Consider the following 25,490-nt stretch of genomic DNA (forward strand, 5'->3'; position numbering starts at 1 on the left):
GAGTGCTGCTGCATGTTTTGACCATTTGATTGTTGTGTGGGATGTACTGAATACTAAAATTGGGGCTCCATCTTTGAGTTGGGATGAATTTTATTTCGTCATATAAAGATTTTGTGGCGACTTTTCACTTTTCTTCTCTTTGGGTCTTTAAGGTTGCTGGTGCAGTTATAACTGTTTAGGTTGGACTGTCATGTACCACCTTGCAGTGTTTCTCATTTTGTCATATCTTTTTTGTTGTTTCCTTGCTTTGTTTTTTCGCACACTGTTGCATCATTTCATTTTGCAATTCCTTGATATCTATTCATTGGGTGGGTTGTGTAAATACACTATATAAATAAACTTGAAAAACTCAATTATTTTAATTGTGCTTATTTCTTCTGATTAATTGTCATTGGTCAATCCCAGGACTAAATAAAAAATAAATCCTCACAACCACAGAATGTGTGGCATTTTTTCTTTTAAAATGTCTTCAAGAGTATAGAAATAGTTGCTGATCCACAAATCAATGAATCAACTAGGCAAATTGTTTCAGCTCTAAATAAAAATAGTACTACTAGTGGTAGTTTTACATTTTACTTAAGCAGATATTTATTTTATTTAGACATACTATACCCAACAATATATACCCAGCTATGTATTGCCATCTATTGAAGCTGGAAAGGGGAGAGACAATAGACAAATTGCTTTACTGGCTCAGCAGTAAGATAAGTAAAAACTTTATTAATCCCAAGGAAAATTTGCTTTGCTGCAGTTGCAATACATAGTTGAAAGAGTGCAAGTAGAAAGAGTGCACATCCAAAATATATACAATAGCCTACAATCCAAAAATCAGTATGCATCATTAGAATAGGCTATAAACAGGTTGATGGTTTGAATCAGTCTGGGTTGCATGTAGATATCTGGGGGTGGAAGTAGCTCAGTCAGTAGGGAGTTGGGTTGAAGTCCCCATACGGACCAGAGTATGGTGGTGGACTGGTAGCTGGACAGGTGCTAGTTCACCTCCTGGCAACTGCCAAGGTGCTCTTGAGCAATGCACCGAACACCCAACAGCTCAGGACGCCTTTCCATGGGCAGCCCCTTCATCTCTATCATTAGTCATTATTATTAGTCATCATTAGTGCATGTATAGGTACTGAGCATGTGTGTGTAATTCAGTAATCCTGTGTATAATAATAACAACACAGTGAAAACATTGGAATTTCCCTTGCGGGATTAATAAAGTAAAAATTATTATTATTATTATTATTATTATTATTATTATTATTATTATTATTATTATTATTATGTATACGATCTAAAATATAGGTGAGTGTGAGATTGCACGGTTAATACGGAACGAAGAGAGACGAGCATGCTCATACATTTGAATGACAAAAAAGGCATGTGGAAATCACAGCCAACGTAAACATAATCAGCTCACTCTGACCCATAGATATAAACACTGTTTATAGATATATACACGGTTTGTATCTATAATATATTATATATTTTATATTTATATCTATATAGCTATAAACACTGTTTATATATATGACTCTGACCGAGCCTGACCTTAAAAAACCACCCTTCAAGGATTTAATTTATGTGTCAGAACAACAACATCCGTTAACGTCACTTCCGTTCACCGCTTGTCAAACATGGCGCTGCTTCTAAGGTCAGTACATCTGTGCTACATAACGTTTGTGCTTGGGGAAACATTTTATGTCAAATAGAAGCATTTACAGCATAAAAGCGTTACAGTTTAGGACAACCCGCCTTGGTGTATTATCCTTCTTTAATGTAAATATGGTGTGACTCCGCGCTAGCTGACGTTAGCTAGCGGGCTAACTCTAGCTGTTTTTCGGGTATTTCAAAGCTGGCAGAGTGGACTTTGGCTCTTGGTAGAATTAATGACAGACTTTGTCCTACATATGTGCGTTGCATGACCGTTAATAAACGTTTAGCTAATGTTACATTGCTACGCTGTCGTACCTTTACGAAACTATCAACTAGCTAGACATAGATAGCTAGTGTTAATCGTACTTTGTCTACTTTATTGACCTTAGGTGGCTTCTGCAAGGCCTGATAGCAAGTAAAAGCTTAATTCTAACATTTGTTTCTTGTGTTAAGGACGTTGGCCCGACAGGGTGTCTGTCTCTCTAGACCCTGTTTTGCCCAGAGTGTCTTCTATAGACAGTAAGTTGTGTGTCTGTGTGTGCCTGTGTGTGCGTGCTTGTGTGAGAGAGAAAGAGACAACAATGTTCCCATAAATACACTGCCTCAAAAAGTAATGATACAGATACACGCTAAAACCCATGGACTGTACATTGTTGTACTGTAAACTTCTGTACTCTAAAAATGTTTTTCTCCCTACAGTGCTGCTCCAATGGGAACCACAGCTAAGGACGAGATGAACAAGTTTTGGGCCAAAAATTCCAAATTAAACAGACCCATGTCTCCTCATCTCACCATTTACAAGTACGTACTCTGTCACGTCTGTAGCCTGTTTTGCACAGGAAATAATCTCAGGTAAAGATGGAGATGACTCAGTTGTTAAGGCTGATTCATGCTTCTGCGTTAAATCTACGCCACGGCTACGGACGTAGGTACATGGAGATACGGACCCTATGCCAGACCCTACGCCGTAGCCTGACATGCTCCTCTCAAAAAATTTAACTACGCATCTCATTGTCGCTCGGCCGTGGCTTGGTAACGTTGGATTTCCCCCGACATATTTCCTGGTTTTCCTTCTCCATAAACAACATGAAATCAAGGAGAGGGTTAACTTCTCATGCTACAGATTTCCCACCGTGGTCAGAAAGCACAGGGGAGACCTTTGTTTCTCTCACTATGACTCTAGAGTCACTACTCACTCTGAAGCTAATCACTGTCACTCTCTCACTTGCTCTACCAACACACTCCCCACGCACACACACAAGCCGGCCCTGTTCTTCTCTTAAAGAAATCGACGCACATACAAACACACAAGTATAAACTTGAGGCCACTTACTTAGGCTACGGCAGAAGCTCTGTGTGGAGCCTCCGCAGAAGTACAATTTGTATGCTCCATTTATGTTTTATAATTTAATCTTAATAATTTGAAAGACACAACAATTTTTCTGCAATTTCAGATCATGCAGTTTTATATTTCTTAAAAAACAGCAGGACGAGCCACCATTACCAGAGATTTTCATGCTTTTGGATACATGTAGTGGAATGAGCAACTTGATTTACTGTCTAGGGCTGGATTTTACTTTCGACTCTTTAGATATGCGTTTTTTAGTAGATAACAGAATCCTTAAAAGTCATGCCTTTGATTAAACCAAAAGACACGTGTTGCAGCACGGTGTTTCCATTTCAGCTCATTGTGAGAGTCTTTACTAGTTCATCTCGTTTATCTCCTCTCCTTTAATCACCGAGTTTCGCTAAGGGCAAGGCTTCGCACACACACAGACCCAGTGTGGAGCTAAGAGGAAGGTGCAGTGACGAATCGGCAGTCCGCTAATTTGTTGCTCTCCACCAATATTAGAAGCTCTGTTTAGACTAGGGCTGCCACCTCTTAGTCGATTAGTCGACTAGTCGGTCGTTTTGGTCTTAGTCGACTAAGATTTCTTTAGTCGATTAATCATTTTTTATGCTTATTCATGCTTAATTACTCATTTTCAAGAAACTTCTGAGCACATTCATGGTAAACACAAGATTTAAAGTGTTTTTTTTGCAGGATTAATTGTGGAGAACTCAGTTTTACAGATGGTTACTACATTTATTTTGTGCTTTTCTAGTCTTAACCACCTCTCAAAGCGCACAGCTCTGTCAATTAAATCAACTAATCGATTAGTCGACAAAATCCTATAAGTGTTATTCGACTAAGAATTTCTTTAGTCGAGGACAGCCCTAGTTTCAACAATGTTAGGCTGAAACTAAAATGTGCATGTGCAATTAATTAAAATTTTAAATGTGATTTTGGCTCCTAATGATCACAAAAACCGAGTAATTGAGAATTAATTATTTAGTACATTATGTTTTACAAGTAAACTCTTATGTCTTGTGTTCTGAATTTCAAACGGGAAAAGTTTGAAGGGAAATTTTACAGTTCAAGGTGTTTTCACTGTTTATTTGTTGAACTGTTTCACTGTTTTTTAAAGGTGCAATATGTAATATTGTGTGTAATACTGGCAGCTAGCGGTTAAAATATTTACTGCACTACCAATTCAAAATACTGGAGAGTCGTCTCCCCCGCCCCCTCCTGCCCAGACTCGAAGTTCACGGAGGTTGCCAGGCTGAGACAGCAGCATTCACAAGAATGTAGCTGGACGCTTTTCTCACATAGCCAGACATTACTCCACAGCACAGCAGAGTAGCTAACGTTAGATGCTAGTCTCACATAGCCAGACATTACTCCACAGCACAGCGGAGTAGCTAACGGTAGATGCTGGCTATATTGACAGTCATAAAAGCCCATGCTCACGCAGAGCTCTGTAACCAACTGACAGACACACTTTTTCGGCTTAAAATTACAGTATGAACCGCTAAAAACACAACAACCTTGCTGTCCTCTCCACACGCCAGTCAGGCACACTTCCTCGGCTTAGAATTACAATACGTAACGCTAAAAACACCACTACCTTGCCAACGGAACACACTTCATTGGCTTAGAATTACGGCAACAATCGCTAAACACACTGCAAATTCATAGTCCCCTCTTTCCGATTTACAGCCCCCCTCTTGTGGCTTAAAATAACTCACCGTTGTCGGCTCCAGCCGCTGAAGAGGCTACACGCTGTAAACAGCCATGGGCTGCCCGGTAACGTTAACAGTTAGCAGGGTTAGCATGGCGGAGTTAGCCAGGACCAGTCGGGATCACTTTACTGGCTATGTCTCAATTGTTTTTGCGAGTAACCAACTCGGTTACTCTAGCTATATAATTCAAGGTGAGTACACAAATGTTGAAATGACAAAAAATGCCCGTCCCTAGTAGCTGTGATAAATTAGCGTGAAGCTAATGCTTACCGGTTCAGGAGAAAATAAGCCAACTCTGCGTCCTTTTGGGCTCTAAGCTGTCTCCATTTTTCAAATACATCTCCAATATTTACCAGGGGGTTGTTACGTCTCTGGTCACGCAACTGTTAGAAACATGCTGTTTTCTTTTTTTATGTCATGTAGAATCTATCTCCGTTGATCCTGTTCGTTTGTTTGCTGCTTTCATGGCTGTACTAACGTTACAGCTGTAGCGCGCCTGGGTTAACGTTTTTACAGGTATATCTGGCAACCCGCCTGGCTGTCAAACTGGGCCGTTGATAACAACACACAGATCAAAACATAAACATAAATTCCGTCACTGAATGTAAATTTCAAAAAAAAGAAATTAGCATTGTTGTCAGAAAAGATAGTATTTCAGTTTAACATGTTTCCTTAATATCTGATAAGGCATTGGTGTCATTTTTGGATTTATTACAGTACAAATATTACATATTGGACCTTTAAGTTCAATACTTGCAACATTTTTCCAAATGACAATGAGTAAACGTGTTAAATAATCGTGATTTCAATATTGACTAAAATAATTGTGATTATGATTTTTTTTTTCTTCCCATAATTGAGCAGCCCTACATGCAGGCTGAAATTCAACCGTGGTGTTCATTTGGGATTAAGCTATGAGCAGAAGTAAAGTCTGCTAGCTGCTAGGCTAATTTATGAATAACTGCAGCGCTATGCCGTCCATCTCAGCCGAGAACGAAGGAATGTCAAAGGTTTCAATATTCGCTGTTAACTAGTACAGAATCTCCGAAGCTTAAAAAAAAAAAAGTATATTATTATTTATTATCCTAAACCATTCAGTAAAGAAATTAATTTGTGTTCAGTATGTGCCTTGTAATTTCACACAAGGTTTTTCACTTTGTATCTTTCTGTCATCTGGGATCTTTCTTACGGCCAATCTATGTCAGCGCACTTTGTTTTTGACACCAACCATTGGTTGGTTTAATCATTGGTGATCTAGCGATTTAGATCATACCCTTTAACCTGTTTTAAGTTACTCTGTATGCATTTGCTTAATTTCTAACTGGACATGAAGACAATTGAATCTGTAGGTTAGGGCTGCTCGATTTATGGAAAAAATCATAATCAGTTATTTTGGTCAATTTAGAAATCACGATTATTCAACCCAATTACTCATTGACTTTTGGAAAGATGTTGCATATATATAACTTTAAAACAGTTAAACAAATCAACAGTGGAAACACCTTAAACTGTGAAATGTTCCTATATACTTTTCCTGTTGAATTCCCCTTCAGAACACAAGACAAAATAAGAATTGACTTGCAAAATGTGATGTGCAAAATAATCGCCCTAGTGTAAGTGAAAGTGTCAATTGTTATTTACTTTCATTTAAAATGTACCTCCCATTAGCCCTGTGAATCTCTTAACCACTTTGAGTTAGCACTGCTGCCTGCAGCTCAAAAAAAATGAGAAGAGTGTTTTTTGACTTCCTGTACTACTAGGGCTGTGCAATTAATTGAATTTCGGTTTCAATTTCGATTTTGGCTCCCAACGATCACCAAAATAGTATAATCGAGAAAAAACGATTATTTTGCCATGTTCTGTTTTGCAAGAATACTCTTATTTTGTCTTGTGTTCTGGATGACACGCGCACATCAGCCCGCGCCCCTCCCGAAGCCAGTCAGGGAGGCAAGTCATGTGCATATCATCCGCTGGAATTTTAAAACTCAGCGCGAGTAAAGATGGCAGCAGCGTCTGGTGAGGAAAAAAAAAGGCAAAACCAACTCCGTTGTCTGGGAACAGCTAACGTTAGCTAACCGTGTGGTCCCTCTGCCTTTGTCCCCCCCGCTGTAGTATACCGTCTATAGACGTTGTATTCCCCCGACACGCTGTATTCACTTACTATTTAAAACTTTTTCCAGCTTAGTGGGGGTGCATAGGCATAGGGGAGAGTGGGGTGATTTGTGCCAGGGGGGAAGTAGTGCCACCCCTTGTTTTTGGAAAACTATAGAATAAATTGGTCATGTGACCACATCATTTTGAAAAGCCATCCATTTTACTCATCCTCCAAAGAAGGGAGTCACATGGCATGAGAAGTAAGCACATTTTAGCTCAAAAAACGTTTTTTTTCCTTTCAAAGTAAAATTTCTATGATTAAAGTTTTTTGATTGTAGTGTCCAAACAATTATAGACAAGTTTGAAAACATTTCACACATGTTTTAGTGCTTTAGCAGGCTACACAATGAGTCTATAGAGTTAGCATGATGTTAGCTCTTAACTGCTGGATCATGCTAGTTTTTCAAACTTGTGGGTCTGGGGTGATTTGTGCCAAAGGGCCTGGGTTAAGTTGTGCCAGTGATGAAGGAGTCATCCCTAGAGGTGATGTCCTCAAGAAACTACCCACACCCCAAAAACGTGGTGGTACAGCCAGAAGGGAGCAGCATTGACAAGTGGGATGTTAAGTAGTAGGCCAGATCCAGACCACCTAGACCTACATACTCACAGGGGATAATCTGGAGAAGTGAGGAGATGGGCATGCCTCGTCAGTGTTTGATTTAGGCCTACCTGCCGTTTAATTTAGCTAACACTGATTTCAGTTTTGAGTTTGCACTATGTTATTAAAGTGACGTTTTATTAAGTTTTCAAGTGGCCTAAGTCAAAATAGGATGTTTAGAAATTAGCCTAGTCACTTTATTCTTATGTTACATAATTGACAGACAGCGTTCTATGTATGTAAACCGGCATCTATTGCCAAAGCCTTTTTGCCTGAAACGATTCACAAATATCATATATTGTGTATTTAAGTTTTTTGTGTTTTCCCAAACTACAAAATATGACTTATTCCAACAGTTTAATAGGGTGACAATATCTAAATAAACCTTAAATGAGTAATTTTGTATTGCATTTGTCTTGCTTTCATATAGCATTACAGTTCATAACATTTAAATGTTCTGTTTTACTTCAGAAATCACTGGCACAATTTACCCCAACGTATTCCCCCCAAAGGCACAACTTACCCGCATCAGGGGCAAGTTGTGCCACGAGATCACTTTTTTTCCCAAAAGCTATATTTCTGACAACAATTTATTTCAGATCCAAAGTTAATTTTCTCAGGGATGCACCACATCCTGAAATATATGTACATCCTTAAGTTGAAGGCATTACTGTCATGGCTTCACTTTAAAGTCACTTTGAGTAAAAACTGGCACAACTCACCCCACTTTCCCCTACTGCTCCAAAACAACATGAAAAAACATAGTAATGTTCCCTCAGCATTTAGTTGTTAAACTGTATGTAAATGAGCAGGGACATTAAATCACCTGTTTCATGTAACGTTACTCTAATGTATGGTACCGTCTATGTGCTGGATTTTTCCTAAGGTTAGCTAGAAAATAAGCCCACTGACGGCAACATTATTGTTGATATTTTGGCACAATGTTTCGTAATGACAGTAGTAGTGGTCATAGTGATTGAACATGTGATGTGAGATGCACATTGTGTTATGTCTGTGGAACTGTTCATTAGCTGTGTAACGTTATGTGTGATATCTGTAAAGCTGAACTGACTCACAGTAGTAAAACTGATTTTATTCTGATCCAAAGACTCTTTCTGTGAGATAAAAGACACTAAAAGATTATACCCTGGACACTATCCATTATATCCAAATGTTAATGAGTAATCGTGTTAAATAATTGTGATTTCAATATTGACCAAAACAATCGTGATTATTATTTTTTCCATAATCGAGCAGCCCTATGTACTACTGTATGTTGCAGTGATGCAGCTTGCCAGCCTGAGCCTAACCTGAAACAAAACGGTTTTAAAACATCAAGTAAAAGCCAGTGAAGGCTCAATATATATATATATATATATGCGCTATTAAAAGTAATTGTGTGGCCTTTTCTTTGTGTTTTAGATGGTCGGTCCCCATGGTGATGTCCATCACGTTCAGGGGAACTGGAGTGGGGCTCAGTGGAGGTAACACATCTCTTTTTTTCTTTGTCATCCATGACTAAGGCCATAGGCATGCTTGTGAATATTTTTCCTTCTTTAGTTTACTCCTTAAAATACCCAAATTGTCCCACAAAAACACACACTTGATGGTACATGTGTGAGCTTTTATGTTGTGATTCTAACATCAAGTGAAGCTATTCTACTGCCAATGTCCACTTTTGATTGACCCTGAAAATCTCTTCAGGGCATTTTAGTCCACGATTGATTTCTGCTAAGAGCATTTAAAAGCAGAAGTTGTTGAATACAATTCAACCATTTGCATGTGAAAATCAAGCCCAATACTGGACTGCTAAGAGCTTTTATTCATGTGCCTGGTGTAAAGGTTGAGCCTATGTTGCCATGACATTGTACAGCAGTATTGCTGACCTTGATGTATCATGCTGTAAAAGCTGGGTCCAAGCTTGTTTATAACATATAAACAAGCTTGGATGGGTTCAATAAAGATCAGCACTCTCAACTGCCAACAGTCACTTACTATGTCCTGTCTTTCTATCAAAACATGTGCTTAATCACAAAAATCATCTTTCTGGCCGCCTTGCAAAGGGCTGGTAGAAGAAAATAATTACCTGCTGAGTCATTTTTACAAGCCATATGGATTTATATAAAATATTTGTTGTGTTTAATATTTGTTTTAATATTTAGATATTTTGCCTTTCAATGCAATTTTGCATATGGAATAAAAAAAATCTGAATTATTTAGCATGTGAGTATTTCAGGCCTGTGTGTAGTGTGATCTAACAACAGAGTGGGAAACCATTGTAATTTCCCCCCTTAGGGATCAATAAAGTATATATTATTATTATTATTATTATTATTATTTTAAAGGTTGTCCATTCACATATGCTTACTTTTGTTTGCTTTTGCACAACTCTGCCTTTTGTGTTCACATTGATTGACACCTGTTTCCTCTGCCATTATGCATTTTTAATCATCCAGACAGCATAGAAAGAGAAGTTCAAAACCATTTAGTGCAGTGCATAGCAGGAAGCCAACGAAGTGCCTTGGTACAGAACCATTATTTGGTCTTCATTTCATTTAGGCAGCAGGGAAACGGGTCTTTACATAACTGAGACAGTCCGATGTTTAAAACTGACTGGCCAGTGGGGTGTGGTGGTGCAGTGACTCATGGAGACTAATCCAGCGGAAAACGAATGGCAGTAGCATGTTGGTCCTTGACATGTGTTCATTTCTCATGTATTACTTTATCTCTGAAAGGCATGCACAACATGACACCCATTGACACCTTATCCAATCTTTGATCTCATTACTTTTGTCTGTGTCTAGCTATCTCAGCCTTTGCCTTGGCAGCGCTGGTATTACCGGAAAGTTACCCCTACTACCTGGACTTGATCCACTCGCTATCCGTCGGCCCCTATCTCATCGGGTTGGCCAAGTTTGGCCTCGCCTTCCCTGTGTCTTTCCACACCTATAATGGCATCCGCCACTTGGTAAGACTTAATCAATATTTTTTTTGCCATACTTGAGTATATTTGAGACATTTAGTAGTTTGTTGCCATTACAATGTTTGGTGTAGTGTCTGGACTTCTCAGCTTAAGCTTTTTAAAGGAGACCGATCTCTATGCAATTTATGTTTTTCATTTGAATCATGTTTGATTATTTTACTGAACATGTATTTGCTAGGATTATAAGCTGGCAGTTCTTATGCTAATTATGTTCTTTTCTCTTTATTTCTTTACTATTTTTTTAAATCAGTGTTGGGACCTTGGCAAGGGCTTCAGAATCCCAGAAGTGTACCGCACCGGCTACACAGTTATTGGTCTGTCCATCATCACCTCCCTCGCACTGGCTTACCTCTGAGCAGAGAACGAGAAGAGATGAGCAGAAAGGAAGGGAGAGGGGGAAGTCAACGGGAATGTGGACTGGATTCACTGTGGGAGTTTTGTGTATTTGTTCTGGTTTCATCAAAGTATTAAAGGATTATATTATACTGTATGCGGAAAATGTGTTGTGATGTTTTGTCCCTTGGAATTAATTATACTCTGGAAAGCGTTGGGGTCATCAAATGCAGCAAAAGTACAAAGTGCATGCAAATGTGACCCAGTTCTTTCCACACTTGGTTCTCTGTGTGAACAACAACCAGCGTCCAAAATTAGATGTGTCCTACATGTTATTACCTTAGGTAATTTATCTAATCGTTCTGTGACGTCAAATTCATTAATCACTTTTCTTAGCCCTTGGTGCTCAGTCCCTGTGTGCCTGCCCGTTGTGTCTGTACACAGGAATGTGTGTTTGTGTCTGTGGAGCGGCTGTTTACTGTAGGCTGTCATTCATATTTTACCTTCTCCAGGCCGCGGCTGCTCAGATGCACTTTTAACATTGGGAAAACGAGAGGCTGAAATGTGGAGAGGCAGCCCAGTGGTAGAAGCTGTGTGTGTGAACAGGCTCCTCACCGGCAGCCTGCCTCAGGCCTTACCTCCCACTGAGCCATACAGGAGCTACGCTGCACCTGAACAACTTTTGTCCTGCAGTGTGAATAAAAGCAAGCCTTGATGTAATGTCAGATCCAACTCCCATTTATGTAGGGTACGGTAACAAGTGCACACAGTTAAAATAAACAACAGTAAATGTTCTGGGGAGACGGCTGCTCCCATACTGTTAAGTACCGGCTCGTTTGAAAATGTGTCTGTTTATATCAACTGAACTTGCCCTGAGAAACAACATAACCACTTAGTCTGGTTAGCTTCAACAAAATTGTTTATCAATTTGTTACCGCTGGCTCGAAGGGAAAATGCTTGTTAACTTGTATTTCTTTTCATTTTGCTGTTGATAAAATGTACTTGTGAGACACACCTACATGGTACAATATTTACATCTTTAACCACCAGCCAAATGGCTAGCGAATGTTCAAAGTTTACCAGCCACTCAATAGATTACCATGTTTTTTTTGGCTGGTGAGTGAAACAAATCTACCTGCCACTTGCATTTCTTTTTTTTTTTACCAGCATTTGGCTTGTGGATGGTGCTAATTTTGTACCTTGTGCACACATGATCAAACATATTGCTTATACAATTTTTGGCAAACTTTTGCTTTTGATAGTGTTATATTCTCAGAGCTATATCAGCTCTGTTAATGGACAAACCTCTCTACAAACATATATGCCTAATGGTTGCCAGCTCAAAATAAATGGCACCACAAAAACACTTGTAAAAACTGCTCTATTTGTGACTTTTTTTGCTGATTGCAGTGAACTTGGCATCTAGATTGAGTTTAATCCATGTTACGATATGTGCACATTTCCAGCTGAGCTAAGAGATCCATCTCACTGCTGTTTTCTGTTGTAATGGACAGGGAAATTGTTCAAACTCTGCAGAGTTTAAGACTTGATTTGCTTATTGTCTGTTCACACCAAACACTCTGGACATATTTTCCATTGTTAGAGTAAAACTAACTGAGGTAATAAAAACGTGGACTGTTCACTGGAGCTATTCCCTGCAAGCAGTGAGCACTTTGCCTCATAGTTATTGAAGCATTTACAATGTTAGCTCTTGCCATCGTTTGGTTCAAGCTCCGATAATGTCACCATTATGATGTTTTGACGAGACGAACCAGCGTGAAAGCGATGGGGGGGGTGAGGGGGGGATGGAGAGCAGGGACTCTCGCCTCTATGAGGCATAAGAAAGGAATGGCTACGCGGCGGCAGCACCCCCTACCGGGCGGCAAGTTATCGTCCACAACAGGCTGCGGTCCTGATGCTGAGGGATGATGAGGATGCTGCACAAGGATGGGAGGGGGAGTATAAACCCGCTTTTCAACGAAAAAATATCCGGCACAGTCTCTGTGGCGCAATGGAATAGCGCGCTGGACTTCTAATCCAGAGGCTCCGGGTTCGAGTCCCGGCAGAGATGTGGAGGAAAAGGATGTGGCTTTTTGGACAAGAAAGTGGAGATATTGTTTTGTTGCTTTTGCAACTACAATGTACAATGTATCTTACAAGGCTGATCTCTATGATAGATAGATAGATAGATAGATAGATAGATAGATAATGTGTTTATTTCGCAGAGGCCCAATACACATGTGCATCTGGGCTGAATTGTTTTAGAAATTTCACATGGACGAGTCTTTTCAGCGCGCAAAGGTCATCTTTAATATGCAGATTTCAAACGGGCAAAAAGCCTGAGACCACAGCTCCAGTGTAGCAGCACAGCACGGTCTTCGTTACCAGCCTATTACTGTCCAGGTTGCATGCTCGTGCTCATGCTCAGGTGGTCGTACAGTCTTCACGTACAGCAGTCACCGCAGGACAACACAGCGCCGCGCAGCCTGATCGTGTGAAAGTCAGCGGACAGGCGCGCACGCTCGCTCGAGCACGGTTTCAGCACCTGGGGCTGTCCACTCACTTTAGCCAGAGCAAAAGCTTTTCTAATGCAGCGCCAACAACAAAACCTTTAAAGCCTTTTACCGTGTTTAATGATGCCAGATGCTGCATTCCTTCCATTTGGTGTAAAGACAGAGAGAGAGAGAAATGGACTCCGGTTCACTTTAAACAGAAATGACTCATAGTGCCAGGAAATGGTGTAGTCTTAAGAATTGTGTATTCATATTTGGTATTGAGTTATACACTTTAACCACAATGTAGCGGTGCAAGTGGAGAATAAGGATTGCAATAGTCATTATGTGTTTTTTTTAAATTGGTGGAATCAGACTGGGGACCTTTCTGGAATCATTTCAAGGACCCCTGAAGGTGGCCTTTAGTTTCTCCATTAGAAAAACCTAGCCTACATTACCGAAATCATGGAAGCCCAGAGCAGCACTGCTTCTTTTTTTTTCAGTGTAAAAAGCAGCTGCTTGCTTGAAGATCTCCCAAACGCCTCGACTAGCCCCTCCAGACTCCCCTTGACTTTTATTATTATTTTGTGTTTTTTTTTTTTCCGGTTTCAGTTTGTCACCACTGATTGGGCTGTCGTGGGGCTGCCGCCATCCATGTTTAACCCCATCATGCCTCCCCACACACAGACCTAATCCGCCAGTAAAACTAATCCTTAATCCTCTCAGGCAAGTTGAACAACTCCCCCTCCCTCCCTCCCTCTCTCTTCCATCCCTTGGATGCTGATTCCCAAACGGGCCTGACACATGAAACGTCAGAAGACTACCCTGTGATACATTGTGTATGCAAAACTGGCCCTTCAAAAGGCTATCAACATCATGATACATAGACGTTATCGGAGTATTATACAAAATTTAAGGTGATAAGAGATATATACAGCCCCAATAAAGTCTGTGTCTAAAGCAGTATTGTAGGCTACGGGTATGTGAAAACTACAACGACACATACTGTACCACAAACTGTACAAGGCCAAGTAATATCATTACCATATTGCAAATTATCAGGCCTATGGGAACTAGCGGCGGCCCTATCTGCAAGATAGCGGTAATACGTCCATAATATCGATGATAAGAAACATTATAGGCTACTCAGAACCGTGACAATCAACTTCAGATGACCTCGGCTACTTCGTTTCAGGAGATGTGTAGGCCTAAAGGATAACATGTTAGGAGGGATACTAGACCTACTCAGTATCAGACCTTTAGATAAAGTGAGTAGAGCTATAGCACGGGGAATCCCACAGTAATGTGCCACCACAGGAGATAATGCAATCTCATAAAGTGCGATAAGGTCCGTATAGACTCACTGTGACGTATTATAGGAACATTTTGGCTATTTCTCGCTATGGTGAGATCACACTTCTCTATCTGCTCCATCTCCTTCATGTTGATCTCAGCCAGTAGGCCCCTGCTCTGGCCCTGTTATCCCGATGGTACGGGCCAAATCGTATTAAAATCCTCCCTCACTCCCCCTCCCTCCCTTGTCCCTCCCCTCCCTCTCGTCTTTCAGACAGACTGTTTTTGCTGCAGTGAACGGCAGCTGTGGAGAGAGAGGAAGAGAGAGAGAGACGGATATACAAACAGAGAGAGTGAGAGAGAGAAGGAGAGAGAGAGAGAGAGAGAGAGAGAGCGCGCGGAGGAAAAAGCAAGAAAAACAAAGAGTCAGGAGAAGGAACAAGGAGATTAAAAAGTCGATAAAAACAGACTGAGAGAAGGCTCCGGACCAGCGACTGCTGCGCATCAAAGGAGGGACCGTACTGGGGACCTTACTGGAGACCAGCGCCAACAAAACCCGACTCCGGAGGCGGAATATAACGGTGTGTGTGTGTGTGTGTGTGTGTGTGTGTGTGTGTGTGTGTGTGTGTGTTATTATCGTGCATTGCTTCGCAGTTTGTATTGTAGTCCAGGGTTAGGGAGTCTGTATAGGGCGGACAGGAGACACCTGTCAGTGCTGATGCTTTTCCGTCTCCAGGAATGTGTATGTGTGCGCACTCTGGGTAGGTGGCTTTGTGTGTGTGTGTGTGTGTGTGATCCGTTATGCCTGCCCAGGGAGAGAGCTGTATTACCCCCCCCCTTTGTGTTTTATCATTTACTCTGAATATGCGTTTTGTTGTCGGGCTGCCTGCGCTGTATACCCGACTCCTCTCCACCTCCATCTCCACCTCTTCTCTCCCGGCTCTGTTGGCTCTATCGCTCCACAAAAAAATAAATAAATAAAAAAAAGCATCCCAACTGCGCGCTGAAGCGGCCACCTCTCCCCAGCCTTTACAAGAGTCTCTAAATCTCATCCCATCAGCACCAGATAGCCTATTTCTGCAAGTGCGGGAGGTGTTAGAAAACAGGCTTCGACCTGACAAGCATTGCTCCGCTGCTCCCGCGGTCCGTCGCAACGATGCAGGCCACCACGAGCTGTTATTATTATTATTATTTTTATTATTATTATTATCATCATCATCTTACTATTATTACTCTCCACGTAAGAGCAGACCGCAGTAACTTGTGTGAAAACACGCCCAGTGTTATTTCCCATGGATGCACTTGTTTCTAGTTTTGTTTTCATTTCTCGCCATCACTCGCTCAACAGGAAGGGCTGGAGCAACAATAAACACAGCCCCAGAAGCACCCCACCCCTCCTAATCCCCACATCCATCCCACCCCATAGCCCCCACCCACCCCACTCCTCAAGCCCACCCTCTATCCCCGCCCTAACCGTCCGCCCGTCCCGCAGGCAACACTCCTGCCACGGTTCCCTCTGTGTGTTGGCAATAAAGGGAGCGTTTCGCAGATGGACCGAGAGCTTACCTCGGCGCAGGCCACTGCTATTTTAAGGAATGTGCGTGAGAGAAAACGAGGGAGTGTGTGTTTGACAAACAGAGAGGGAGAGAGAACGAGTATCCGAGGTGCTATTACGCACGTCTGTCCGTCTCCAGTTCACCGTGTATTCTCAGCGGGCGACAGGTGCATCTCTACTACTGATGTTGTGTTTTATTTCTTTCCCCTTCATCTGTTATTTTTTTCCACGACCAACTGGGAGATTGTTGCCTTGATTTATTTCCAATTAGCGTGAATTAGTTGGAGCTCGTTTATGGGCTGTCCAAGACACTAGTTTTCCTTCCCTCCACATGCGCACATCTTGTTACAGTAATATGACCCCCCTCCTCTGCTCTCCTCATTACCACCTATACACCACCACCATCACCCATCCTTTCTGCTGTTTGGCTCTGCTACCCCCCCCTCCCTTTTCTCTCTCTCTCTCTCTCTCAATCGCCTCTCAGTATGGTATGACACAAGCAGATCGATGAATAGCCATGGAGCAACGGCTAAGCAAGGGGAGGGCCAATCGTTTATTTAGCAGCAGCCAACCAATGGCAGGGGACACAATTAGTGGCCAGTCAGCTTGCCCTGCTTGTTTTCCTTATCTCTCCACTGCTCTCCCTGCAGGTGACACTCCAGAGCTCCTCTGCCCTCCTGAGGATTCAGTGAGACAGGCGGATCTGTGTGCCTGACCATGGCCCTCCCATCAGCCCGCTCCACATTATGGAGTGTCAGCTTATTGATGGTACTGTTCGCAGCTGCGGTTCGCAGCAACATTATCTTCGGTAAGCACCTCTCTCTTCCTCTTTATCTGTCGGCCTCCTATTCTCTATATCTGGCTGTGTGTCTCTGGGCCCCCCTGACCTCCCCGACCCTCTCTTTCTGTCTCTGGTGGCGCCCCTTATCTGTTGGCTTGAGGCTTTTTTTTTGTTGTTTCCTGTATGATGACAAGGGAATCAGTGAGACGTTAATAAGCACATGGGACACTCCCACCTCCCTGGACCCCAGTGGAATTTCTGCCGTTGTTTTTTTGAGGAATGTGTGACTTGCACGTGGGCGCAGGGCTCCACACACACACACACACTCTACAGGTCCTTTGCTGTAGTAGCTAACTTGCCCCATAGCTTCCTCTTTTTCCTCTTTCTCTCTCCATGACATCCTTTCACGTTCACCTGCTCATAACATCTCCGTCTTCCCATATGTTTCAGAGGTTCATGCAACCTGGAGATAAGCAGTCATCATCTTGTACTTTCTCAAATGGCAACACAGGAGTGTACACACACACACACAGAGCACAGAGACACACACACACACACACACACACACACACACACACAGAGCACAGACACACACACACACACACACACAGAGCACGGAGCACGGACACATCGTCATGGCTGAAGCTCAACATGGGATGAGTTGGGCGTGGCTGAAGCGGATGGTAAGGGAGGATTTGATGAGTGAAGCACTTTGTAATGATATCATCCCTGCTGTGAACACCCATGGAAGAGAAATACACTGTCCGATAGGCTTTTCCACTTACATAACACTCAAGCGACTGGCTGACGGTAATACAACCCATAGAGGGCAAACCGTGCCAGTGGCGAAAAGGCGCATCATGATTGTCCCTCAATCCATAGAAAATTGATTGACTCAGGTAGAATCCTGTTGGCATTTTCTCATTACAGTAAGGATTTAATTGCTCTGAGTGTTTGGCAAAGACCGTAAGACGATATTGCAGGCAAGAAGGCTTCTAATAGACGTTCCCTGATTTGCATTTGCAATATATATTCTCCGAGGCCCCTTGCACTCACTTGTGCACACCCACACAATTTCACAAATCGGTAAATGCACATGCATGGAGTGGACCCATGCACAGTGTACACGTGTATGCATACAAATATGCAAGCTCACACCACATTTACTGTACTTCCACTTCATTTATCCACATCAGCTGTTTTCACTTTCTGTTGAATTATGCATACTCGTGTTTCTGCAAGTCTGTGTATGAAATGTGGAGGGTTGTCAGTGTGAGCTCACACTGGTCAGTGCAGTAAAAAGTGAGAAACAATTTGCTGTGCCAAGAAGCCGGGATGAGGTCACTGCTAAACAAATGCAAATGGAGGCCTGTCAAGGCCCCAGAAAGCTGTTGGAGATGAGAAATGCACAAACAATCTCCAGATTGAGGCGCTGATGATGAAATATCAATCTCTCGTCAAAGCGCTGACCCCGACTGTGTAGCTCGTCATTGAAACCCAGGTAGCGGTTCGTTATTTGGGTCCGAAAACGATTTTGGCTCCCATTCAGACTCACGTCACATTTGATTAAGGTGTGCCTAGCGGGAGGCCTGACCATGCATGACCAATTCCTGCTTTGGTTTCACCTAAGAGCTGTTTTACATTATCATGTCAGTCAAGGAGAGTAATTAAGCCTGGGATGTCTGACAGTGTTTAGGCGATGAGAAAACGCGCCAATGAGTGCAATTGAGGGTAGAAGGGAAGCAGGGACGGAGTGCTGACTTAACAGAGTTTCAGTGTGCACGTTGTAGACCATTTAGTTGTAATCACAGTCTTGTTGTCATTAGCTTTTACTTTCAAAGCACGTCAAATACTAATATTAACTACACTAAAACCAAACTGAGAACATTTCTGCAGTGAAATCAATCCCAATCACTTTGGTAAAAAAATAAAATAAATTGAATTATAATTCTTGCGCTACTTAGGAAGACATTAATCACAATTTCTTTCATCAACAAACTACAAGAATTCGTCTTGGTGGCATTGGTGCAAGAAATACTGACAATTTTGGACTTTCTCACTGGCAAACAAGGAACTTCGGTCCTATGGGGGCTCACGTACAACACAGAGGAGTGGTGTCAAAAATTCAGCAGACAGGAAGAAAGGGAGAATATATATATGGATGTTGTGTTCACTGTTCTATAGTATCCAGACATTTGAGCAATGTGGCAAGCTGGTGTTGCAGCTTCGGAGGACAATGTGTGTAAGCTGCTGAGCACTGGTCCATCGCTCACATCTGCTCCGATCTGTCTGATTGGTGTTGTTGTGCCAAAGCAGCAGAGCTGTTAAGTAGAAGATGGGGTGGGGCGGGCAGTCAGATAATGCCGTCATAATAGAGATCTCCATGCTAAGAGGCCCTGGAACAGAAGGGTCTACTTAGCATAAATAATTCAATGTTATGTATCAGAGAGGAAAAACGATGAGTGCAGCAAATCAATGCGAGAGCAGATGAGCCATCAGAGAGCCGGACTGACCATCATTGCTGTACTCAGAGTCCACGGTGAATTAAAAACATGCAGGCTGTTTGATCATTCAAAGAAGGAAAGAGAGAAAAAAAAGAAGCTTTTTTGAGTTATAAGGTTGATACTTATACAGCAACAGTCTGCATGTCAATCACCTCTTAAATTCCTGCCCAACCCTGGACTCCCAACTACTTCCCCTGACCCATCTTCATTTGATGTATGTCAAAGTCAGGGAAAGGACAGCACTAACTCAGTTTTTTTTCTGGATTTATATGTGACCAGGCTTCCTTAGAGCGAGTGAACGAATCGGGGAGACACTAATTGTGCGCCATTTGACATATCCATTTCCACAGCTGGATGTGCAGCCATGCGCTGCGGATGGAAAGTGCCTCTCAGAAGGGCACAGATTAGGCATGCAATTGGCCGGCTGTGCCCTGGTTCTGTACTGCTGACCCAGTTACCTCGGGGCTGCTGTGGAGTGTGGAGGGTCCATCAGCCTGAGCACTGAGCAGACCGTGTGTATTGCAGAGTGCTGTGGCCACCCATCAGCCACCTGGCCCTCAACTTCACGGCAGCCTGATCCCAGACCCCAGGAGAATGTTTGCATTTGTGACAAGAAAACATGCCTAATAGTTTATTTACCTCTCTGAGCTCTACTGGTTGGAAGTGAATGAAGCCCGATGCTTCCAGCTGAGGCCAATAATGAATAAGAATTAAAGGACGGGAACAGAGTGGACCAATCGTTAGTGTGGTAAGATTTACAGGCGGGAGGGCTCTGCATGTGTGTGCCTCTGCCAGCGGTTCACTTTATCCTGCCACAAAATGGGCTCCTTCCCCCCTGGACAAGCTTTTTCTCGCTGGCTCGATGCCCACTTCCTGTGTGTGCTGCAGTTGTCTACTGTTGACTTCCTGTGTGCCAAGATGCGGGAACATTTGGCTAATGCACAGTACGGCTAGCGCACAATAGCAGTAGGCGGTTTGGATGGGAGGCCTCTGCCTGTTAACAAGGCTGACTGATAAGCAGTGACTCATTAACAAGCCGAGGTACACAGAGCCTGGGGGAATTACCGCCTAGCCACTGTGACATTAATAAGAGGCCTAAGCTATTTTTCCATTTGGCTCTGCTGGCACCGGGCTACACCAGTGGTTTTCAATCTCGACCCTGGCTATTTACTGGCTCCAGCGATTTCCATTTGTTTCAGCCACTGGTTACCTGGTCTGATTGGAGTTGGGCAGATCGGTATTGTCAGTGTGGGCTGCAGTTAATGACATCTGCTGCTTCAATAGAAAAGCAGACACCCTCATTAGTTTTCTGCAGATTCATACAGAAACATCTGGGGAGGAGCCCAATTATTTCTTCTCATGCCAATTAATTAGCAATAATGTTTTTTTTTAAAGAAAAGAAGACAATGACATTCCAACCAGATCCACTGCTATTCAATCAATGAGACTGATGATGATTTTGACACTGTATAGATCCAATTAGGCGTCTGAAATACCTCAATATGCAGAAGCAACTGTGTCCTATCAGAATTTTAAATCCTTTTAAGTTTTGTGTGTTTATTCTTCTGTGATCCTTTAAGTGTTTTGTCGTTCAGATCAGTTTTGTGATTATAAATTGGATCCTGATTGGCTGGCATTAGTTTGCAACAGATTCACATCTGGCAGAAAACCAATTATTTCTCCTGTTCATCATGGCGATTAATTAAGGCACTGTGGCTGATTGATTAAACTTCCAACAAAGATCCAGCCATGGGCACCAGAGCCCTGGGGATGATTTGCATCACACGTTATGCACATTGCTGTGACTTCATGTTATCTTCATGTAGCTCCTCAGACATGCTGAAACATTACACATGCGGAAGCGACAGGAAGAGAAAACTCACAGCTCAACAAGGCACAAGTGTTGATGAGTAATTTGTGTCTAAATTAGGCAGAATTAAAATGCAGCGATGCGCCAGTATCGTCAGATCTTAAAGGCATCGAGAGCAACCTCATCAATCTGAGGCAGATCTCATCCACCCAGGCCCACTCAGGCAATGGGAGTTTCCATAAGAACACATCAGTCTCTACCTGCTACGATCATAATAACAGCTAATGTCATTTAGAAACTGAAAGAGAAGTGCTCTTGAGAATTTGCAAAGTGGGTGACAAACTGCTTACTCTCAGGTACTCTTAGAAGACACATGACTCTGCTGAAACTCAGGCTCGACAAAATAAGGGGTCCAGCATTTGCAGAGCCGTCACATTTAAACCCTCACTTCAGACAGACCGATTAAACCGACCTAACAACAAAAAACGTCATCCTTGGAATAAATTAATTCACTTCATTTGCAACAACAAGAGCCCTTATTATTGCACTGGATTTTCCTTTGATCAGGTCCCTCGCTCTCACCACCCCCAACCCTACCTCGCTTTTTCCTCCCATTACTTGCCGGAACTCTCCGATGGGTATTTTAATTGATTGCTGCAGGGGTGGAAATCGCCCATCCTGTCACTGACGCATGGCTGGTCAGACCAAGGGCTCGCTGGAAAGGTGTATCTGTTGTTGAAGCCCATCACTGCGCCGTGTGAAACTCCAACTATGACGGGATGCCGGAAGACTCCAGTGCGTGGCTATGAAGCGCAGCATTTGTATTGATTGAGTCTGAGTGCCCCCCCCACCCGAGCACAGGAGCTCCAACAATGAAAGAGCAGAGGTTGCTCTTGTTTATTGCCTCTTTCTGATGATGCCATCACTTCAGCTGGTGGTCGGGAGTGTGCTTGGTGGGGGTGGGGGAGGGGGAGGATCTTATCGCTGATCCCACAACCATAAAGCCATTTTAATTCACCTGTGTGCTGTCTGGGGAATTCTCCCTAGTGTGGTTTCTGCTGATATCAATTTCCTTTCAGTGGATGCTGAGTCTTATCAAAAGTCTAACGTAGTATTGGCACATATTTATTTATTTTACCAGTTTATTTGTCAGGGACAATACATATAGGCATTGTTACATCTAAAGTGCAACCAATGCAATGTATGTGGGACTTCTAACCGTAGCCTAATTTGCTGTCCTTGTCCATGGTATATACAACCAATGTTTGGGAAAGGTACTGTGAATATAAACTCTCATAGACATCATTCCCAATGGAATGAATCTTTGCCAACTGTCTGTATTTACGTATGATTTCATACTTACTTGAAATTAGGACTGGGCAAAATATCAATATTATATCAACATCAATATATGAGAATAGATATCGTCTTAGATTTTGGATATCGTAATATGGTGATATACCACAAGTGTTGTCTTTTCCTGGTTTTAAAGGCTGCATTACAGTAAAGTGATGTCATTTTCTGAACTTACCAGACTGTTCTAGCTTTTCTATTATTTGCCTTTACCCACTTAGTCATTGTATCCACATTATTGGTGATTATTTATCAAAACTCATTGTGTTAATATTCACATAGTCACACTACACACTACACTATCGCCACAATATCGACATTGAGGTATTTTGTCAAAAATATGATATTTGATTTTTTCCATATCGCCCAGCTCTACTTGAAATACTTCTGAACATGTTTTGCTGCAAGCATGCTGCTTCTGTGTCAGCAAACCTGACACATTTTACCTTTTCCTCCTCTATAATTTAACTATAAATGGCTGTTTTTTTTGTGGAAATCATTTGTGATATATAAATACCAGTTTATTACTAAATTGGCTACAGTCTGAAGCAGAGTCTGGCACCACTGCTTTACCATCTGATCCAATGTCAAAGTCAATCAGCAGCGAGACTGACATACCCGAGTGCTTAAGGCTTTGTCCTGTCTTGGCACATACAGTGAAGTTTTAGTGTTAGCATTGACTGATTGATTAACAGCGAGGGCGATTAAAGTGCTAGTTGCAGTTTTAAATTTGATACAAATTTAGTATCTTATTGTACTGAAGCAGTTTTGAAAATTGTTTCCTATAGCATATTTGTTATTGTTTTGTTTGCAAGTATTGTATTGTGTTCTGGAATAGGGTATGGATTGAGCATTGAAACTGTCGGATGGTATCATTATTTAAGTTTTTGTATTGCAACACAGCTACTGCTCAGTGGAGTTTATTTATGGTTCCAGTGCACTGCTGCTCCCAATCACACTGTACCACACTGCTTAAACGCTCATACTGTAGCTCCCAAATACACCTGCTATTAAAATGCAGTCTGTATTATTTAAATGTCCTTGCATTTATACAGTACCTGGCGTTTAGTATATGCGTTTTCATTACCGTTTATGGCTGTATTGTAATCGGATCACATTTTTAAGGCGCCCTATTCAAAGCGGGAAAGTAGTTTGGGAGGTTGCATTGTCAACAAGAACAAGCATGACGGGTGCAGGATCATTAGACTTGATACCGTGGAGCCTGGATTTGCTTTTCATTGAACTGGAAAAGGTCGTCTTTTATGAGTCTTTCCTGGAAGGCAACAAAAATGATGACGTGTGGTTTTTTTGCTGCAGTTTGCAACTACTGTAAATGCTATGGAAGAGGAAAAGTAGTGAGAACTGGTGGGATGGAGTGGGGTTCTGTAGGTGTCTTTGGAGAAGCCGAGTGGACGGCGAACTTTGGAGTGAGTTAGACTTTTTTGCACTGTTTGCAAGATGTGAATACACACTATGTGGACTGTATTTACTCCTGGCTGAGGTTTGATCCCCTCTGTAGGTCGTCTAAAGGACCTGATAACTTTCAGATCGAAATCAGATTCAGATTCAACTTTATTGTCATTTAGCAGAGTACAGGTACAGAGCCAATGAAATGCACTTGACATCCAACCAGAAGTAAAATACAAAAGTGCAGGTTGAGTACAGTATTATGTGCAGTTATGTAGACGATAGAGATGAATTATGTACAACAGTGTATAGTTAGATAAATACAGGTTTTCCAGATTACATGTCTACAGTGACGGACAAGGAGTATAGAGGGTAGAGGGTTATAGAGGGTTATGTACAGAAATGGGCATTTACTCATTGTATTAGCATCAGTATCCGCAGTTACATTGGATTTTATTCCAAGGTGAAAATGAGGTCAGACTGCTAAATGTTTAAACATATCTTTGTGACCTACAGTAGGTATAACTTCCCTTTCATTATATCTGCTTCTACCACCCCTTCTTTTCTTAAAGGTCCCATGACATGGTGCTCTTTGGATGCTTTTATATAGACCTTAGTGGTCCCCTAATACTGTATCTGAAGTCTCTTTTATATAGACCTTAGTGGTCCCTTAATACTGTATCTGAAGTCTCTTTCCCATAATTCGCATTGGTGCCGAATTACAGCCACTAGAGCCAGTCCCACAATGAGCTTTCCTTAGGATGTGCCATTTCTGTGTCTGTAGCTATTGGGGAGGAGGGAGGGTAAGGTGGAGGTTGGGGGTGTGGCCTTCACCAACTGCCACTTTGTTCGTTTGAAAGTGATGTCTCTCTGTCATGGGTGGGCCAAGTTCTCTTGGCGGGCAAAACAGAGAAAGGGGAGCTCTGGTGATTCCCACACATATTGTCTACTGCCTCTTTTTGATGATGTCATCACTTCAGCTGTTGGTAGGGAGTTTGTCTGGGAGGTAGCTGATCCCACAACCATGAAGCCTTTTTAATTCACCTGCGTGATGTCTGCTGAGGATATATCAGTGTCCGTTCGGTTGATGGTGCCTCTGACGTAGAACTGTAGTCTATAGCCACGACATTCCACTTCCAGGATTGCTCTGGTGCTGCCGGAAATTCCGCCGGATCACACTCTTTTTACCCGGATATCCGTTACCTTCTGCTTTATTTGTGTTGCCGTTCTAAACTCCGGTGGATTTATGAGGACTATGGTTGACTGTTCCTCAGATCTCTGCAGGGTAAATCCAGACAGCTAGCTAGACTATCTGTCCAATCTGAGTTTTCTGTTGCACGACTAAAACAACTTTTGAACGTACACGTTTTTACCAAAACAAGTTCCTTCCCGAGGCTATTTTGGCGAGGCATTGTTGCTCCGTCCGGCGCTTAGCACTGCCCATGACAATTGTGATTGGTTTAAAGAAATGCCAATAAACCAGAGTACGTTTTTCTCCCATCCCAGAA

At 42.2% G+C, this 25,490-nt stretch overlaps 2 protein-coding genes and 1 non-coding gene across 6 annotated transcripts in view; all 3 read left to right on the forward strand.

The window, feature by feature from the left end:
• Positions 1-1,577: 1,577 nt before the first annotated feature.
• On the forward strand, positions 1,578-10,944 carry sdhc (succinate dehydrogenase complex, subunit C, integral membrane protein). The gene is made up of 6 exons (XM_028593318.1): positions 1,578-1,654; positions 2,110-2,175; positions 2,356-2,457; positions 8,894-8,955; positions 10,276-10,439; positions 10,705-10,944. Exons 1-6 carry the CDS (start codon positions 1,638-1,640, stop codon positions 10,807-10,809), a joined length of 516 nt encoding a protein of 171 aa, XP_028449119.1. The 5' UTR covers positions 1,578-1,637; the 3' UTR covers positions 10,810-10,944.
• A 1,840-nt stretch (positions 10,945-12,784) lies between these two features.
• On the forward strand, positions 12,785-12,858 carry trnar-ucu (transfer RNA arginine (anticodon UCU)). Its single transcript has one exon. It is a non-coding gene; the product is annotated as a tRNA-Arg (tRNA).
• Positions 12,859-14,997: 2,139 nt separating this feature from the next.
• The window catches only part of cadm3 (cell adhesion molecule 3), a 92,379-nt gene continuing 81,886 nt past the window's right edge, over positions 14,998-25,490 (forward strand). For 3 of the 4 annotated variants that reach the window (XM_028593266.1, XM_028593269.1, XM_028593270.1), the window contains exons 1-2: positions 14,998-15,153; positions 16,778-16,935. In XM_028593266.1, coding sequence (XP_028449067.1) covers positions 16,845-16,935 — 91 coding nt within the window. In that variant the 5' untranslated portion in view covers positions 14,998-15,153; positions 16,778-16,844. Of the gene's footprint in view, positions 15,154-16,224; positions 16,295-16,777; positions 16,936-25,490 lie in introns of those variants that run through there. The other variant, XM_028593267.1, reaches the window with a different exon arrangement.

This window comes from Perca flavescens, chromosome 12 (assembly GCF_004354835.1).
Source record: "Perca flavescens isolate YP-PL-M2 chromosome 12, PFLA_1.0, whole genome shotgun sequence".
NCBI classification, from domain to species: domain Eukaryota; kingdom Metazoa; phylum Chordata; class Actinopteri; order Perciformes; family Percidae; genus Perca; species Perca flavescens.

Bases quoted from the DNA above. Each gene is read 5' to 3' on its own strand.
- sdhc (XM_028593318.1), top strand. The intron at 2,176-2,355 runs GTAAGTTGTGTG...TTCTCCCTACAG, and splicing joins CAGAGTGTCTTCTATAGACA to TGCTGCTCCAATGGGAACCA. The intron at 2,458-8,893 runs GTACGTACTCTG...TTTGTGTTTTAG, and splicing joins CCTCATCTCACCATTTACAA to ATGGTCGGTCCCCATGGTGA.